At 36.2% G+C, this 20,968-nt stretch overlaps 1 protein-coding gene across 6 annotated transcripts in view; it reads right to left on the bottom strand.

Annotated features, from left to right (window-relative positions):
• LOC103698142 (regulator of nonsense transcripts UPF2-like) overlaps positions 1-20,968 on the bottom strand; it is a 44,050-nt gene that overhangs the window by 16,017 nt on the left and 7,065 nt on the right. For 3 of the 6 annotated variants that reach the window (XM_088719957.2, XM_088719955.2, XM_088719954.2), the window contains 8 exons: positions 17,914-18,001; positions 17,135-17,392; positions 11,222-11,424; positions 6,568-6,918; positions 2,152-2,256; positions 1,814-1,941; positions 676-852; positions 418-499 (listed from right to left, as the gene is read on the bottom strand). In XM_088719957.2, the coding sequence (XP_088576083.2) occupies positions 418-499; positions 676-852; positions 1,814-1,941; positions 2,152-2,256; positions 6,568-6,918; positions 11,222-11,326 (948 nt within the window). In that variant the 5' untranslated portion in view covers positions 11,327-11,424; positions 17,135-17,392; positions 17,914-18,001. Of the gene's footprint in view, positions 1-417; positions 500-675; positions 853-1,813; positions 1,942-2,151; positions 2,257-6,567; positions 6,919-11,221; positions 11,425-17,134; positions 17,393-17,614; positions 18,002-20,968 lie in introns of all 6 variants that reach the window. The other 3 variants (XM_088719953.2, XM_088719958.2, XM_088719956.2) reach the window with 2 other exon arrangements.

The following is a 20,968-nucleotide window of genomic DNA, read 5'->3' as shown; positions in this document are numbered from 1 at the left end:
AACAATTAATGGAAGACATCATTTCAGTTCAATCTTACCATTTTCGGATTTTAACAGACAAACTAACCATGGAAAAATGATGCTAGGGCAAATCACCCTTTAAGTGTAACAATACCCATAACCCTGAGCAGATTTTTAAGGTTTTTTGGGATAAAATTTTTAAGGCATTTTCAAACACAAAAAATACTAAATGAGATCTCTGATAGTAAAACTATCATGCTCCTAATGGCTCTACACTCGCTACTTTAGTAACATGATAAGGAGCACTCAGCTTCTAAGATTATTAGTTCCCTAACAAATTTGATTACAGTACACCATTCTCAAAAATATTAATGCAAATTTTAAGGCAATATATTCTTTTCATAAACTTTTAAAACTCATTGGAGAGATGCCAGAAGATAACCATTTCATCCTTACATTTTGTCGTTCTGGTGTCTTTGGATGTTGCTCATTCGACTTCGGTTCTGCTTCTCCCAATAATACAGCAGGAACAAAAGCTCTGGTTATAAAATATGCCAATTTGTATCACAAGAACTACAAACAAACAGAAATAACAGAAATCTCTCACATAGATAAATAAGAACAGTATCTTTAACTGAAAATTCACAGAGTATAAATTCTATATAATAGTTCTGAATGATAGCATAAGCAACACTAGTAAAAGTTTTAACCAACCTCAGATCAGGTAAGGATTCATAAAATGCCCTTGTGTCTTCATCATCCCACACAGGTTCAAGCACAGAAGACTCCTTTCCAGAAGTGGAAGATGATACATCCACACCTGTGGTTAACCTAGTCGTGTGCCCATCATCTGGCATTACTGGAGGCTGCATATCAAGGGCCTCAGCTAAACTGTATACCGAAAAATAGGGGAAAAAAAGAATGAGATTGTAGATGGAAGCACAATAATGAAGCTAATGAGAAATAAACAAAAGGCAGGAAGAAAAAAAGAAAGAAAGAAGGAAAGAAAACTTATAGAAGGAAGAGAGAAAAGGGGGAGGGGCGCAAAAAGCATGCAACATCAATAAACTAATGTTTGGCATGTGTTAGGCACATGAAAGGAAAAATTGACGGCTATGGTTTCCCATTAGCTAACAGATTACTTTCTATTATTTATGAAACTGGATAAATGAACTGCTAACTTAGGCTGACACACCTTTTATTTCTCTCCCTCAGAGAGGAGTACAAAATCAAACCTAAGGATGTGCATTTATGAAGACTTCGAGCTCATATAGACATGACTGACAGATGAAGTAACGAGTCCATTCTGATTGAAAACGTTTCTCCACTGAGACATGTGACTTGAAAAGGATACTCCCCCTATTACATAGTATGCTTCTCCTGTCTCTTAAAGACAGAAATGAAGCAAAAGGTTTGTATCCACTAAAGATGAGCTCAAACATGAAATCAAGCTGAGAGCTTGCAACATAAAATAGCAATTGTCGTTGGCACATGCAATGCACATGTGGAAGCACAACTGGTTGTCGGTACCTCTTCTAACTAAAGACTTTTGTAAATTATGTAATTTGAAAGAAAGTTTCCGTGTTTAATTGGTACATCTCCGAACTCTTTCCTTAAAAGATTGAGAACTGAACCAAAAGAAGTATGTATACTAGAGATAATAGCATATACAAAGATAATGGTCACTCAAAGTGACATATTAAGATAAAGGCAGGATGTCTTAGTTTGCATTACAATATAATAAAGAGATTAATCTACTCATGAAAACAAGAAAAGACATTAGAATAGGAACTATGAGACATTTAAGTTCAAAGCAAAATATCAAGATAGAAAGTTTGGCTAACGATCTTACGAGGAGACACCACGAAATAAGTGATCATAAGATTTCCTAAGCTTCTCGTACGAAGCTGCATTCTCATCGCTAAGCTCCCCTTTAGCACTCAAGATCTTTGCATTCTCAAGTTCCAGCATTCGAAGAGACTGCATAGTAAAAAAAAAAAATTCAATATTATTCAATGCTTCTGGAAAGTTGTTGCACAAACATGGAAAAACATAAAAGGATAATACTAATACATCAAAAATGAAGGGTAAAGCAAATGAATTACAATCAAAGCAAGCAGCACATGCTCAACCAGGCTAAGAGAAGCATATTCAGATTATGCCAAAATTTTAGACAGTTCCAAAACTTACATTATGCTCAGATTGAAGTAGTTCAGCTACAGCATCATAATATGAGTGCAATGCTTTCTTGAAGAACTTCTTTTGATCTGCAGTGACATTAAGGCCTTTAAAGAACTGCAAGAGACATGGTAGAAAGTTAATTGAGGAAGAAGGAATCTGCAATCATACAGTTAGAAAATAAAGATGACCAATCTAGTACTTACTGAACAAAATAAAATCTAATAAGAATTTAAGAAAGCCTATGAAGAGTGACCTATGTTTCATACAGCCAATAAGTCAATCTTACCGTACCTAAGGAAGAAATGAGCTTTGACAAATTCTGAACAATAAGTATCTGAAATTAACAGTGCTGCAACTATGCTTTTTATACCAATACATGTCAATATAGGAGCAAGCTTTTAAGTGCAATTTACTCTTTCTTCCCAATGCCAACATTTTATGATAAAATGGAACATGAACACAGCTTTCATCATGCATGTGAAGAATTCTCACATTTTTGGCAAAGTATAATATTAAGCCATTGCAAAAACTGAAAAATGAGAGAAATATTCTGGGACGACTAAAATAGACTTATAGCTGAAGTTAAGACATGCTTTTCCTGGAAAAGAAAAAGAGATGAACCTCCAAGATTGATGGACACAGAATTCACAGCATCTGCTGAGCTGCTGAACGTATCTATGTCCAGTAATTTATTTATGAACATATAAATGTAGCCATTCAGGACATGCCAATTGCCTTCTGGTCAGTCAAAACTAATAAATTTTCAGTGTTTGTTGGAGCATACTTTTGCTGAATCTAGATATAAACTAACTAATCTTTGATCAGAAAGGGTGCAAAATAGTGGATTTTCTTCATAATTTAAACCTGGCCCAATCCTCCATCCATCCTCGCTCCATAGCCGTATGTAACAGTTTATCACAAATGTCCTAGGCTGAATCAGAAAAAGGAATATATGAGCCTAAGAAAATTCTGGTTCAAGCCCTACAGGTTTGGTTTTCCAGAATCAATTCAGGTGATTGAGCATACCTAAAGAAAGTATCGCCCACTGAAGTAAAATGGACATATTGCTTGAAGGCATTTCTAGCATAGGTAGGGAAGACAGATGCTTAAGCCACCATGCAAAAGTCCGTGATCATTATTTGGTATGGATAAGCCAGTCCACACATCATTTTGAGAAAATGCCCATCCAATGGATCAGCCAGTGTATCAGAAACCCTTCTTTAGCTTCTTCAAACAGCATTAAGGAGGTCAACATGGGAACTCAACCCGTGAAGGGTGATGATGTAAATGAGCAGGAAGACATTTCAGGAGAGAGAGCTCAAACTCTATATAAGTCAAATAAGCAGGAAGACAACACAGAATCTGCATAAGGTGGAGTACCACATAGATCCATTTTAACAGGATCATTCTATATCCATTCTCTATTCATCTGTTGATGTGTTTCTTTAAGGCAATAGTCTTAAAAATGAACAAACCTTCTTGAGATTGAGTTCCGCTCAGCATACATGTTAAATTTAATTTACGAAGATTAATTTTTAGAGAAATTATTCTTCTGTAAATTTTCAAATCAACTTTAGCATACATAATAAAACAATAAAAAGATTATATAGACTAAAATATATGCATATCATATCACTGCATACCCCTTCACTAATTTGGTTAATACTTAATAGCATGAACGACAGCATGAGAATGAGATAGTATAGAGGAAATGGTATGTGTCGAATCGTTCGCAACAAATATGGCAAAACAGAAAAAAATAGGGGATGGAACTGTACTTCAGGAACAGGTTAAACACTATGAACCCCACACATCAATGCCACCAAGGTTATGGCAGATTGAAGTTTCACATGAAGGCACCAAATTAAATTTTAATTAATTTACACAAATACCACAAGCATGCAATACATAAATTGTTATGGTTGTCATCTGCTCATCCAATGACCCCAAAAATGGGGTGATGGTTCCAAGGGAATCTGGTGAGGAGATTGATCAGTTAAGTAAACACAGATGGCATCACTGAACCCTATGAATACAAAAAATAGTTCGAAAGTTGACATCTTCCCAGAAGACATTATTTAGAATATTCAAGTTCTCTTCACCAAAATGATGAAAATTACACTATGTCACTGTTGGTAAACAATAATGTGAAGTACAACATTCTAATAGCCTCTAGAAAAATTGTAGTCCACCTCCACTCTAGGTGGGTTAGTGCGAGAAGAATATCAACTTCTCATTACCCCATGAAGAACAAACTGAAGAGCAAGCTAAAACCTACATCACTATGGTCGAGCAATACTAACCAGTGAATTAAAAGGGTTTTTCATGAATTATCTACTTGATAACATAATCATCTAGAAAGGGACATCAGCCACTTCGAGCCATCCAATAATGATGTTCCGTGGTATTGATGCTTCAGTAAATTAAATTCAACCACTGACCACAACACATTCCACTCATAGCTGATATTCAGAAAGATGTCCTATCGTATATATTTTTTGCAGACGATATAGCATTGATCAATGAAAAGAAAGCTAGATTAAATACTAAATTGAATTTATAGAGGACAAAGGTTAGAGGATAAAGGCTTAAAAACTAGTAGAACAAAGAGAATACATGAATTGTAAATTTAATGAGAATGAAAATGAAGGCATATTATCAAATAAGATTGATGCACAAGAGATACCACGGAAATAGATTTCATAATTTAGGATCTATTGTACAAAATGATGAGGAGATAAATGAAGATATATACAATAGAATGAGCTGGATGGATGAAGTAGAAAGTGCATATAGGATATTATATGATACATGCATTACCTTGGAGACATAAGGATAAGTATTGTAATAACAGTAACACCCGCAATATTGTAGGCTAAAAGTGTTGGGTGATAAAGAAGGTACATGAAAACAAATTAAGTGTGGCAGAATGAGAATATTAAGATCGATGTATAGTAAAACTAGTAAAGATAGATTAAGATATGAATATATTAGAGGTTGCACAAATTAAGGATAAAGTGATTGAAAATCGATTGAGATGGTATGGTCATGTACAACAACGATCTTAGGCGGCTCCTGTAAGGAGAGGTACTTTAGTTTGTGTTAAAGGTAAGAAGAGGAAGACCTAAATTAACATGAATAGAGGTTGTGAGAAAGGAAATGAAGAAATTTCGAACAACATCAGAGGTAGCCCTAGAAAAGGATACTTGGCAAATAAGGATTCATAAACCCGACCCCAAATAGTTGGAAAAAGGCTAGATGATCATGATTATGATTATCTACTTGATAACACAACCGTCCAAAAAGAGATATCAGCCACTTTAAGCCCTAACATGATGATTGTTCAAGGTATTGAAGCTTCAACAAATTAAATACTGAACACTGACCACAATATATCTAGTTGGGTAAGCTAACCATAAAATATTATCTAGCATATTAAATATTGAATTATCAAGCACATAAAAGCAATACCACTTACAAGTTTCTTTGAACTACAATCTATCAAACCAGACAATATTGTATTTACTTGTCCACTTGTTTAATATCATCTATGAGATGGATTATGCAACCACATATCAGCAAACTTACTCCCAGCAACAAACAGATGGTGATATTTATTAGTATATCAAAAATGCATCTTTTTTGACTTTTAGTTTTTTCAAAACAATTATGAGCACAAATCTATAATGAAACGAGGATGAAATCTCACTAGTGCTAGATGGCTAGTATGATCATGTTAATAAACAATTGGAGTATTCCTATATTACTTTATATAGAAACTTCGATGCTGAGCATTAAATATATCAAAGAAGAAAAGAAAATAGTAAGTACTTAGTGTAGAAGCATATATTTGTACAAGGTTTTAAATACCAGTACCGAATCCTACATTATTTTTCCATTAGAATGGTAAGGTTCTGGTATCAATGGGCTCATAACGAAACTAAGAGCTTCAGGAAAAATGAAAAAATGTTGGTGTGTCCTGGTACAATTGGTAGGATACCATTGTTACACACCAGTATGGAGTAGTGCAGACTAGTATGGCTGGTACATACCGGTACACAGTTTTGGCAATGCCAGCACCTATAACGATGCCTGTTTTACATCGAACGTACGATATCAGTCATACAATCCCGTTCCAAGAGTTTTGAAACCATGTATTCACAAATGATGGTAGGTTTTTGATACCTAAATACATAACAAGACTAATATCCAGATTATTAGATGACATACGTGCTGGGGTGTGATAAAAATAATTGGCTTCCATTGTCTTACAATGAAAATAGAACAATATATACACATATGCAAACAATTTCAAAATTCCCATTAATAGGTCCACCAATTTGGTGGAACAAGACCTAACCATTATCCATACTAAGTCAACTTACAAAAGCAGTAGCATAAAACTTAGCAAATTCTAGGTAGTACCTCATCGTGAACTTCTTGTCCATTCTGATGGAGCTGGAGCCCTAAGAAATATCTGCCTTGTCGAGCAAAACTGGTAAGAAGGGACAAATTTGTCTGAGTTGCATCCCGATCTTTTAAATGTTCCAAGCTAGTAAGATCCTTAATAATATTTACGAAAATGGTGGCATCCTCAACAACTCCAACAAAATAAAGTTCCATTAGAAGTTTTAGAGTGCTCCTCTTCTTTATTGCCCTCATGTTTTTATCTGCATCCAAATCATCACCACATTTTCCTGGAAAGAACACTTTCAGGAGGCCCTGAATAAGACAAGGAGAGAAGTCTTTGTATCTCTGATGAAGCAATGAGCAGACCTACAAACAGGAACACATAAATAAAAAAAGGATTATAGCATCAAAACAAGTTAATAGCACTTGCATGTTACCATTAATGTAAAGATTTATTTCTACAGTATAGTTTATGCAGCCAGACTAAAACACTAAGTCATCAACCTTCCATGCTGAGGCAGCAATTCACTTAACACCTAGATATAAGATACAGCATTACTACAAGTTTTTACTGTAGTTCTTTCGAGATAGCAAGTCAATCCAACTCCATGTAAGCTTGATTTAGCATGGGAAAAAATTCTTTTAAGACAAAGGACTTATCGACCCTGCTTTTGCATTCTTCTTTTATCTTTGTAGCCAGCACACCGCTGAAAAAAATTCAGACGAGCATAAAACATACAATGACAAAATTTGGCAGCATGGTACAGTCAACAAATAACCAGATGAGACTAACTCTACTCAAGAAGGCATGACTCTGTTAATTAAAGCATGTTATTTGGAGTTTTCTGAAAATAAAGTGGAGAAAAAACTGCTATGAGAACCTATAAAAGACTGATCGACAAAATTAATCAGAGTAATAGATAAGTGAATGTTCCCATGTAGCAGAATAAGATGCCTGAATGTATAAAATTGATTCATGATGCTGCACGATTCTGACTCTAATGGATCAGTGTTTTGACCTTTTTAAATAACACAATGAGGTGGAACAAAAATACTTGACATTGCAAGGAAGAACCACAAAATTATTAATAAGATTATCTTAATTTTGTGGTGTGTTTTTTTACACTCATTCTTATTGAACTGTATATATTGATTATCCCTAAATTATACAACTGTGCCATAAACAGGTAAATGTAAGAGAAACCATAGATCATCAAGAGCGTGTAGACAACATTAACTCATTAAGGATATATCCTAAAGGGTTTTTATCTGTCAACATTAACTCATTCCCTTAAAGCTATTCCTGAATTGCAGGTGTAGAACATCAGAACAAACCTGAGCTTTAATTTGCATCACCAGATGCAGACCTAGCATCCAGAACAATAACAAATGACATAACAAATGTCAAGTTACCCCCAGGTAACGTTTGATTACCAAGCATAGACTAGTAAAAACGGCCACTAAGAGAGAAAAGAGTAAGAGTTAGGTGGTGGTTATGTTCTTTCGGCCCTTAATAATTGACATATAATGGCAAAATATATAAGGATAAGACGGATGAATGGAGGCAAAAGGGGACCTTATGGTAGAAGTTATCAGCTAAGTGGCTGGGCCGTGTAGGCAAATCTAAAGTTAAAAGATGCTTAAACAAAGTAACTGAGTAGTAAACCTAGAGTGTAATACATAATTAATAAGAAAAAGGTCTCAGATTGATAAATGACATGAAAAATAGATTACATCAAGAATTCCAAGGCAGAGAGGTTGGAAACCGTCATTGAACAAGCAGCTTTGCATATTAACTTCTTCACATAAAACATGACTAAGAAAGAAACCCAGATCTAGCAAAGATGGGGGTTGAATGGATAGAGCTCTAAGCCATATTAGAAGCATAATCCATGAACCATAAAGATGTTGATATCCTTGTAAAATATGATGGGACTATAGAACAATGAAAAAGGACTTTGTTAACTACCAAAGAGGATTTGCACTAGGAGTACATAGTAATGATTCAAAATTTCAAATACATTGATGAAGAAGATCTGGCCCAGACAGTATAACAAAATAATGATTCAGCAAGGACGTAGAAATGGAAAGATGGAAACCATACAGATGACAAATAAAGGTGTCAAAATCATTTCAGGTGGATCCGATTTTTCAAAAAAAAAAAAAAGATAATAGCAACTGATATATTAAAAGAAGGATTAAGTAAAAGAAAATGGATAGCAAAATTGATTGTGAGTTACAAAATAAAGTTCGGGATGACGGCAAGTAAATATGCATAAATACATACAACAAGGGTATCAACTATTCTAATTCAGGTCAATTTCCAGCTGGATCCTAATCAAATATCCACCTGACAATGTGAAGCATCAAATCCATAACTGTTTTGGAACATCTGAGTTGACTTACAAGAAGGGCATAGGGGGAAAAGACTAGTGTAAGTACAATGGAAACACTATGAGTTGCCCTCCCCTTTGCACTCTGCTTTGCTAGAATCTCACACCATGACGGTGATTCAAACTCTCCTATATATCCTTCACCCTTCTTAAAACATCACACTGCACCACCACCCTACCTCCCAGATGCAATATGCCCCTACCTCCACTTCCACATCCCATAGATGGAAGAATTGTGTGCCAGTAAGGTGCTGGCATAATACTAGTGTCATTCCTGCCATGCCATCCCATGCCATTGCTTCACACAGCAGCATAACAAGTAATTATATGCGGACAACAACATGCTGGTTCTGCATGCTTATAAGGTACTAACATGATCCGTATCATGTTGTGTCATGCTAATCGGCGCTTAATCCATGATATCTAGTTCCAAAAGGTGCTATCCAAACCAATATTGGTGGAACCAATACTGGGCACCATACTAGTTTTCCAATAGGACGAGTCGGTACAGGCCTGTATCGTGCTGTGCCGGGCCCGTACGGACACAGTAGAACAGATAGGGAAGAGAGAGAACGAGAGAGAAAAAGAGAGAGAGAGCGAGGGAGGGAGGGAGGGAGAGGCCGGCGGAGGGTGGCGGAGGCATGGCAGAGGCCCGGCGTCGGTTTGCGATTTACGCGACTATTCCAAAAGGGCCGCGTAAATCGCAAAAGGGCCCTCCGCCGGCCTCCTCCACCCTCCCTCCTCCGCTCTCTCTCTCTCTCTTCCGTCTCCTCCGCCTCCGACAACGGATTTTGTTTCTATTGCCGGAACCGTACCGGTGAGCCACCGGTACGGCTCGGATCGGCCGAAACTGCCCGATTCGGGACAATTCCGCCAACCATGATCTAAACACTTTAAATTGAATTTCATGAATAACTAGACATTTCATGGGCTTGACCCTCCAATTACACATCAACTTCTGGCAATTCTACGTAGAAGTCAAATTTAATGTAAGTTTGGCTTATCATTTACCAATTTTAGCAAATATCAGAAAATAGATCCAATTAGTTGCATGTTACAATATATAGACATCTGCATACACATCAAATATATATCCTTTTGACAAGATATGCTGAAACAGCTCGTACCGGCCGGTTCAGCCCATACTGAACCGGTACCTGCGCCGACCGGTCTGGTTCGGCTACACAAAACGGTTCCGGCCCCGACCGGTACCAGGCCGAACCGGACCAGTTCCGTCTGGTTTGACCAGGACTCCGTGCAAACCGGCACCGAGTCCGGTCCACTGTGGCATTTAATGCCACTATAGCCATACACTCTAGCTGTGCTACAGTGGCATTTAATGCCACTGTAGCGCGTTGTGGCATTTTTGTGCGTGCTCACGCTCGCCTTCGCTGTGTGTGCGCTGTGGCCGGTTCAATACCGGTTCGAACCAGTCCGAACCGGTATCGGCGCCGACCGGTACCGGTTCGGCGATCCTTAGCTTTTGGACACCTAGTAACTTGACAAAACATCATGTACCCCATAACATCAATTCCAAACTCAATGAAAAAAGCATAATTCACGTTACCTATTACTTTATTGTAATTATGCTCTACCTAAAGACAAGTACAAGACTAGCTTCGAAGTACACAACAAACTGTCAGGCACTAAAAAGGTTGTGAGCATGCTGCAAACAGAATTGAAATGAAAAAGCTGATGTAAATGCAGGATCAAAACTAAGAACAATGAAATTAGAAATGAATAGTTAAAAAAAATGTTGTAACACCAAGATTTTCAGAAATGGTTTCACAAAATTAAATGTTTTCTGAGACAAACCCAGTAAGGATTAAATAGTTAATCACATTCAAATATTAGAAAAAAGGGGGGCCAAATATGATATAAATAGCAGAAAAATAGAACCCAAGAACAACTCCCAATTCAGAAAACTGGACCACAAAAAAGACCAAAACAAAGTAAGATACATGGAAACAACTGCAAGTATGATGAAATGATTTGACGTTTTTCTTCTTGACTATTCTTAAACAAAAAGCCAAACTTAATGCAAGAAAAATAAGAAAACAAAGCACACAATCCATGTCTTAGGAATATTATATGGGTATACAATTTAAATATGCACCAACTAAAAGGATAGATGTAAAAGGTCCTAGAATCCTATCAAGTAGTCAGTAGAGATTTGAGATGTTTTCTAATAACTAACAAAGCTCAAGCTGGACACAAAGATAAGACGATATTTGCAAGCAATGCAGGAACAAAAACGTAAATTGTCAATTTGATACCTGCACAGCAGCTTGTATATCTGAAGTTCTAAGCTTGGCATCACAAATAGCAGCCACAGCTTCACTGACAAATTTGCTTAAGTTGACACTTCTTAACTCATCCATCAACCCTTCTCGTTGCTCATCATTTATCTGTTTAAGCTTTTTAATAACTGCTGTATTGCGTTTAATACTGGAGTCCAACGTTCTGAGAAAACCGGAGTCTGGAAGAAAACATCAAAATATTATTATGTAAGAGAGACATCTACTCTCATGACTGCACAGGATGAATAAATATAATAATTTAACTCGGGCATCTATCAAAAGGAAATGAGAGAGAAAATTCAGCATCACTAGGGCAAAACTTATGGACACCTGTTGTGTAAGCAAGGTGTGCATGATGATGATAAAACTACCATGGGTCTAAATTTTTCATGCACAAAAAAAATTTCAGCGGATAAAAATAAAATGCAGGTGAACCATATATGGAACAGTCAAAGATTTAACATAGGCTGCTAGGCAGTCACATGGTGGCCCAAACATGACAGGACAAATGCCATAAAATTATAAAAAACTCGTGATCTGAAGCAATTGAATAGGTCATCTTGGAGTCAACTATGTTTCATCCACTACAGTTCAAGATCAGAAAAAAAAGACATGATTTCAGAGGGATTAAAAGAGGCTAGAGCAATGTTTTCCCTACCACCCCAAACCACCCAGTATTCGGGTTGGTACAGGCCCCATTCGAACCTGTACAGACTCATACTGAGGCATACCAAGACGTATCGAGGTGACCCAGGGTACATATCGACCTATACTACCCAGATTCAAGCAGTACCGAGATAGAAAGTAAGAAAAAATGACTCAAAAAATATCTAGGTACAGCGTGTGTCCCCGTACTAAACGGTAACATACCAGTATGGTGCCCGACACCAAGACTTCAAACCTTGCTAGCACCAATCCCAAGCTTAAAACATAAAAAGCTTCAACAATAATTCACTATTTACTTAAAACCCTAAGCCATCTGATCAACATTATTGATAAATAAAAGACTTCTACAGTCATAAAGTTGGACTTGCATTTTCATTAATAAGCATCATATCGATTGAAAATAATTTGTCTTTTGTAAAGAAATTGGAAAATATAGTACGTTGTATTCATTACATGTCAAGTACCAAGGAGAAAGAAAGCAAAATATATAAATAACACCTATGAATAAACTGAGGGTTAAATAGAGGAAAAATATATGTACACCGTGCATCTAGAACAACAGAGGTATAAAAAGGAAGAAGCTACCTGTTTATAGAAGCCACAAGAAATCATAGGATTTTGTTGTATTATTTTTAAAAAAGTGTTTCTTAATTGATTCACTTTGTTCCTTATGCCAAGGTATGAAAGAAAACATAATTATAAATTATAACTTCATGACATTTGTTTGGCATCCAATCCTCCATAAGCCATTTCTAACAAGAAGATATAACAGACATCAGAGAAGGTTTAGAAGGATACAAAATTGAATATGGAAAATAAAAAAATAAACTTAATGTAAAAAATAAAAGCAGACTGAATTAAAACAGAAAATAGTTAAAAATCAAATTTAAAAATAAAAATAATGCATAACTATGAAGAAAACATTTGATGGATAGATGTGATGATTTTTGATATTTGGAATCATTCATTCACTTATTTATGGTAAAGATATTCTATATTTCGTTCACTTATCTTTTTTTCTCTTTTTTTATGAAAGAAACTATAGAGTAAAGAAAAGGAAAACTTGCTACGTGACCTCAATAGAGTGTTATGATCTGAATCTGAATGGAATATGATAGAGTTGTCAATATTTACGATAATATGGCATCAGGAAAGAGCAACGGTGTCTATATTTTTGATACCATTAGATTGGAATTGAGGAAATGTGTCTTTATTATGGTGCAATGACATGTTAAAGAATCTAAATTATGAAACTACATTTTTTGGCACTATATCTTCTTTATGCTTCTGATATTTGAGTGCTTCTAGTAGATTGCATGGAAATTTTCTTTCTAGTAAGGAGAGTTTTTATTTTCGTGGGTTGGGGGGGGGGGGGGGGGGGGGGGGGGGGGGGCAACATACAAAATCCTAACGATATATTCCAAATTTTAAAACTTTCATTTCTTTGATATGTTATAGACTAGTGGAACAAGTATAATGCTGAGAAACCTTTAAATTACACCCAGAAAAAAAAATTGAGAAAGAAGATCATGAATAGCAAGATACCAAAAATCCACCAAAACTGATTGAGCATATAAGAGCAAGGATTCAAGTAGCATCAGTACAGCCCATAATGATGGCTACATACCCACTCATACGGATACAGCAGAGTACTGGCTGAACAGTTTGTCGATAAAGGTGTTGTAACATCCAGTGACTGACATGGGCTGGCATCAGTCCTTTTCTAAAACATTGTGTAAGAAAGTTACTAGAAAGCAGACTGTGTCATCTAAGAGAGCTACTAGACAGCAGACTCTGTCATCTCATCTGTTAATAATCACTTAGCTGAGGGTGAAATTTCTCATAGCTTTCACTAAGAATACCCTCACTCATTCCAAATTCCTGATAGTTGGTAATAGACCCATGACCAACCCCAGTGTGCCTTCTTTAAATCCATCAACTTCATAAAAGTACTTGTAACCATAGATGTACTATTCGACAAGACAATTCAGAACATCACTTGAAAATTTACTTTGTTATTTTCAAAACTATTAAGCAGTAGTTGGATAACATCTTTATCTTAAATATAAATATGGAAGGAAGTCCATTCTAAGCTTCACAGAAGAATACTAACAAAAGCAGACATTTGGTTTTAGCTAAAGACAAAACTTTCCTCCATGAGATATGACAGGAAGTTGGCAAAACCACAAATTTCAAACATATTCAATTATTTAATAAAAAAAATTGATGCCTCAGGTTATAATTAAGCCAAAGTTAGAATTTGTTAGCATATCCCAATCAGCAAAATCTAAAAATCAATATCCTTCAATCATCATTCGTTAGATCATCCATGTGGATCACTCAATCAAGTAATTTCTTGAATTTACCAAGTCTTGTTAACTATTCACCACGTATTGTTCATAAGTAGATCTAGATAAATAATATACACATACATTTCCTCCTAAATCTAAAAATTATAGAAGTTAATGAAGAAAATACTACTTAATCAATTATAAATACAAATTAATAAAACAAGATAGAATAAAATGGAAAAGAAGATGAAACTTCTATTACTACATATAGTTTGTTTTATGCATAACTTCAAAAATGGAACCAAGAGTTTTAAAAAATGGCCACATTTTGTGAGCAACTAGGGTTCCACATAGTGCCTATGCAGAGTAGAAGAGAAAAGCAAAGAGAACAAAGGATGGTGGCACAAGAAGGCAAAAGATTTGGACAAGGATGAGGATGGGGATGAAGGGACATGGGTAGCAAATGGAGGGGTAAAACATATATGCGAAAATGTCTGTTGTTCATAGCCATTTCCAAATTTCACCTTCTAGCTAGCTTGTATGATCTTAGAGAAATTCCTTCGCACTTAGCATAGTAAGCTAGATTGGAAACCTAAGCAAGCCTGGTTCTCCAGGCATTATGGTAGGATATGGATCGATTATGACAAAAATGGACTTCTCCATAATGTAATTGTTTAGAAGACTCACGATCTAGTTCCATGTCGGGCCTTTTCCCTTCTCAACTAGATGATGGAAATATGTATTCCATTCGGGCAGGTGAGGAAGGGTGGCTAGGCTTGACCGTATATTCTCTCCTGGTCAGGTCAAAGGCGAAGACTAGCTAAGTTAATCACTCAACCAAGTATGGTATGTCGTAGGGGTCAATACTGGTGTATACCTACCGGTACGCGGTATGAGAGGTGTATTGAGTATTGGTAAGCTGAACCTACCCCTTACGAAGATACTGTCACTATACCATGATGGCAACGGTACGAGATCCGCTACCAAAGATGGCGAACCTTGCAAACAAGTTTTGCTCTCTGTTGGGTTGCAAGATGCCTGCACTCTCTCCCTTGCCTATCTTTGATGTCTGACTCTAGCACTTTTTTAAAACTAGAAGACAGAATCAGGGTGAAATGGTTTTTAAAGCCCAACCAAACTAAGTTAAGCCACCCTTAAAAATCATTTCCTTTCTAAGCCGTATATTTTTACTCTAGCCTCTACCCGACCCGCTATGGATCCAAAGCGGGTATGAGTAATGGCAAAACCTGCCCCGTGCCCGACCCAGATATATATGACTCTTCACAAATCCCCTAATGAGACAAAAAAAAATGATTTGTATGCAAAAAATAATGATTTTTACAGCTTTACCCGACCTAATCCTCCAATATGCCCCTTCTAACTCTACCCACCCGGCCTCGAGGCAAGTACAGGGCGGGTACAGGTAATTGCCTATCCAACCTATTGCCATCCCTAACATCAAGTCAACAATTATACATCATTACATCTCTGTAGTTTTAGATCATTATCAAGCAGTTGAATAACATAGACTGCAAAGTGATGTGTGACACAATTATTTAGCATTTTTTGTTGGTTTAGATATGACCTTGTCCTTAAATATTGTCAGTTTAAGACTTTCTGTCTAAAAACATTGGAATCGTACATTCAATCATTCCAAATAATACAACTTTTTCCCCTTAGCATGCTTCCAACATTCCAAATAATACAACTTTTCCCCTTGGCATGTTTCCATCTCTGAATTTTTTTCTATTTTTCACTGAATTTTTTGAAGGAAACAGAGAATTCCTGTAACATAAATTTGATGGGCCCAGCCAAGGGGGAAAAGTTTCTGAAACCTTTCATCAACCACTCAGTGTACAAAGTAATTGAGTAGTCTAGTATCCAGAAAAGAATGAGAGTTAAATGAGGAGGCTATTCTAGACCCCAAAAAAGAAAAAAAACATTCCAATGATGAACAGTACCTAAGGACAGCAAAATTAGGTAACCATTTGTAAACACCATAACCCAATACCTGGAAAGTCCAAAGAAATATCCACTAATTTATCTACAGATCGGAAAGTCTTCTAGCAAGTTCTCAAAATTCTCTCCAACCGCAAATGTTTGCGAATTCTGGCTGATGAAATGTCAATCACTATATAATTGTTTTTTCAATCTGATTTTGCGGCCATACATTGATGTAATAAACATTCAGAGCACCTTCCCTTTCATGCAATATCAACAACATATATGTGCTGACAGTTTATCCACCCGGTACAAGGGTGCACACCTCTAGCAAGTGTGCTGATCTGTATAAATGCATATTGACTTTGTATCAGTTTGTGTTGTTTCAATACGCATCAGTACATGCTAGTATGTAGCAGTATAGCCTTATGCTGAATTTTCCTGTTTTAACCCATACCCAATCTAAACAACCTTTTAGTATCTTTGCAAAATGATCTGAATCACTTCATAACTACCTTTTCTGATAGGATTTGAAACTGTGATCAACAATTGAACATAATAGCAATAAAAGTCGGCATGTAGTTTGACCAAAGATTATAAATTGGTATGACATAGTATATAAGCATTCCTTAGTACCATTAGTAATATGAACTTCCCATAGTGCTGACAATATTTTTACAACACTAAAAGTCTGCTATTAACGTGTAAAAATAGTTGCATATACTCATATTGTTATATCATAGATTTGAGCTTATTTGTATTGTAATAGGTGTATACAACTGTTCAGAAATGTTAGTTTTGACAAATCACGCAATGCAAGTGTTAAATCCCAGTATGTATAGATATGTAAGATGATTAATGATTCCCAATTTCTACGGACTAATTAAGACTATATTTATTTGTCTAAAACATGTCTAAGCACTAGTACAAAGCAATATAATTGATCTATTTAAAACAAAATGAATCTGCAAGCTAGCATAACTTTCCATACCAGCGCATTCCAAGTGGACATACTATATTCCATCATAATAAGCATATCATGCCAACACCAGAGTCTTGGTTGAAACTGCTAACAACTGTATGTAGCCAACTGATGCTGGATTTTTCTTCCTTTTTTTTTTGTGGGTTGGAGGGGGGGTGCAGGACTCAGGCACATGGACAAGGGATCTTGTATCAGATTTTTAAAAAAAAGGACAGACATAGCTCGCCACCTCTCCTCCATACTTCACACATAAGAAGACCAATTTCACTAGAATGCAAAAAGAAAACCTTAATTTTTGTGGGAATCCAAAACTCCATATTTTCTTGCATAGGGACATCTGACAGCATCAATAATAAAAATTTGTAACAACACAAAGAATGGTTTGCTTATCAGCTGTTGAGGTGAGGAGCAGTAGAAACAATTCCCTTCATAATTTTGGGGTATCACAACCAGAATTGGAAAAAAAAATAATATAGTCCAAGTACCTACCAATTTTTTTGCATGCCATCACTTGTGATGAAATATTGCATCTCCTCACCTAAAAATGTTATTGGGTATGTCACTTGCATTTGCGGAGGGGCAAATTCTGATGTCTGGATGTCCATAGATCATTTTGTTTTAGTTTTATTAAATGTCAAGGTGATAGGGCTCATGTAACTTTTTGACATCTAACACGATCATGAAATAGTAGTAACTAATCCTAAACTTGAATCCCTAACTTTCTAGCAGAATACAGTCAAAAAACAACAGAAAATTTATGAAGATGACATGCTTCGCTACATAGTTACCAGGCCTTTCAGGATTCAGATTGCTATGACGAAGAGCAAGTTTCCCCTCAATTGATTTCTTATATTCCTCAAGACGTGCAGCACTTTCCTGCAAAGCAAAAAATTATATTTATAAGGTTCAGTTATGTGTTAGTTGCATGTTCTGATCTTGAAAACCAGCTGAAGATCATATAGCAGATTACTAGTACCAAATATCTGATGAATATCAATCAGCCTACGAGGTTTACAAGAACAAATGCAAATTATAAATTCTGAGTTCACTATGTAAAATTAATTGCAGAACAAGAAATTGAATAGGACTATAGTTATTTATCCCAAACAGCACTAGTGTATCATGCACTGGTAGCGTTCCCAGCTCAATGCCACCAGAATGGCACCCCAACATATTATGAAAAAAATAAGAAAATAGCAACAAATTTCCAAATTACCAAAAATTACTTATATATTTTATTGGCTAAAAGAACCTTTGAGCTCTAATCCGGGAAAAAAGAATAACAAACCAACCTAATAAATCACAATTTCTACATTGCTAACAAATTACTCATATTTATTCATGAAATACTCATGAACTGCATATAACTATGTTATATGTTTTCGTTCATGATGGTAGTTATGCCATAGCAGGTAAATGTTACCTTTTCTATATATCCTTTTGCAAAAATTAGTGTATGAACATATAAGTAACTTTCTTTATTGTTTTAGTTTATCTAATTTGGTATGAAATTGACCATAACCTCTCCGCACACAAGGGTAAGGATGCATACATTTGACCCTTCCTAAACCCCATAGTGGTGGGAGCCTCGTGCGCTCCGATGCCCCTTTTTTCTACCCAAAACTAATGTGAAAGCGAGCACCTAGGCACCCTATGCAGCCAAAGAAAACATTTACCTTTCTGATGCCCACACCATTTCAGTATCCTCAATTGTCCCAATTCTCATACATCTTAGTACTTATTTGTTAGACTAATCTTCTAAGTTTTACCAAATGTGACAACATTAGCATCTCTATCAAGTCCATCATCCATGCCGAGAACTTTTTTCCTAGTATTCAAAACCATATAACATTTATGCTTAGCACTCTTCCAAAATGCCCATGAAACCACTACCTATAGCCAAGGTTTTAAATACAGTACCAAACCACATATCATTTTCCCATTGGAATGGTATGGTATCAATACGGTATCAATACCGACTAATATGTACCGAAACTGAAATCAAAAATATTAAAAAATTTGTTGATACCAACCAGTACAGTCAGTACAGTATCATCAATTCAGACTAGTACAAGTGGTATGTATTGGTACATACTGTTTCATACCCCGACACATGTATTGATGCTGGTTTCACAATAGAATGATGTGGTACCGGTGGTACTGTCCCATTCCACCAGTATTTGAATCCATGTGTAGCATTATACATTTAATAACAACCAAAAAAAATATTTTCATGCTTAGTTAAATTCTTTATAATTTCACTAAGCAAGAAACTATTCTCCATTATTAGGCTTCCTAGTATAAATCCATATTGGTTCTATAAAGATTATGTCATCAATCTTGATCTTTGTTCTCAACATCCTCTCGCATAACTTGCAGAGTTGATTAATTCCAGTATGTGGTAGAATTTTGTTCATCAACCTTGTTATTATAGATATGTAAAGTTCTCCAATCAGTTAGCAATTTTTCTATTTTCAAAATCATATTGTTAAAAACTTATTGATTTTGTAAAAGTAGCTGACTTCTTGACTTCTATGATTTTTAGATCCCAAGCAACATCCAGCTTGCTTTAATGCTTTTTTACCTATTTGCATCTTTTTCAAAGCTACTCCTACATCTATTTGAACCAAGGTCGGCAGAAAAATCCCGAACCGAGCAGTTCCGGCCGTTCCGAAAAACGAAACTCATTGCCGGAGCCGGAGAAGGAGAAGGAAAGAGAGAGCGAGCAGAGGAGGGAGAGGGAGAGGGAGAGGTTGGAACGCCGGCGGAGGCCGCAGAGGGCCAGCGGAGGCCGAATGAAACAAGAAAACCGATCGCGGCCTCCACCAGCCTCCCTCCCTCTCTCCCCCTTCTCTCTCTCTTTTCTTCTCTCCCATGGTACCGTGCCCTCTGTCAGTACAGACCCAGCACGGCCCGTACCAACTCGTGCCGCTGGAGAACCGGTACTGGTTCCTCCGACCTTGATTTGAGCGACACAATATAGCGCTTAAAAAGATCCTAATAGGCTGCTTGATCGTCTATAAGTTTTTTTAAAAATATGATTCACTATAAAACAGGTTTTATGAAAACTGGGGAAATCTATTTGACATTAGGCCTCTTTTTTAGGTTTGATGAGTTGTCATTTTTGGCAAAGCAAGTTTTATAGAAAACAATTAAACAACCAAGTTTGTAAAACTCAATCATTTTTGAGGTTTTTGTTAATCTATTATTTACTAAAACTTGTCAACCAAACAACCCCTAAGAATGGTGATACAGACCTTATTCAAATATATCTATAATTCATCTTCATTTTATCTATTCAGCTTCTATTAAAATCATAATTTCCTCAAATGCATCTGATTAATCTTCTTATAATTCTAATTATTTTGTTAATCAAATTCAATCCCAACCTATTATACAGATCATCATAGGCAAATTTAGTCATGGGCTTTTCTAATTGTAAACAAAACACCTTGCCATATGCAAAAGATCAAGGAGTAGTCCATTATACCGTGCTATATGTATGACACATTATACACCATCAGGTTATCAATCGTAAACCAGTGTGTGCCTCTATGTCATCTATACCAACTTGCATCACCATGTACAGGCCTATATTGATGTGTGTCCGAGTGATACATGCTGCATAGTAGCAACACAAACTTAAACACGGCATCATTATAGAATACAGCATGTAGCGGTATAGGCTTAAACCTTACATCTCCCTTTCAGAACCATTGGGTTTTTCTAATTGTAAAGAAAACACCCTGCCATACGCAAAAGATCAACAATTAGTCTGTTATACCGTGCTATATGTATGACACAGTCTACCCCAACAGGTTATCAACATTGTAAACCAGTGTG

Source organism: Phoenix dactylifera, chromosome 4, assembly GCF_051530095.1.
Source record: "Phoenix dactylifera cultivar Ajwa chromosome 4, Ajwa_hap1_PhDact_Kaust_v1.1, whole genome shotgun sequence".
Classification (NCBI taxonomy): domain Eukaryota; kingdom Viridiplantae; phylum Streptophyta; class Magnoliopsida; order Arecales; family Arecaceae; genus Phoenix; species Phoenix dactylifera.
This window is presented reverse-complemented; position numbering and strand designations above follow the sequence as displayed.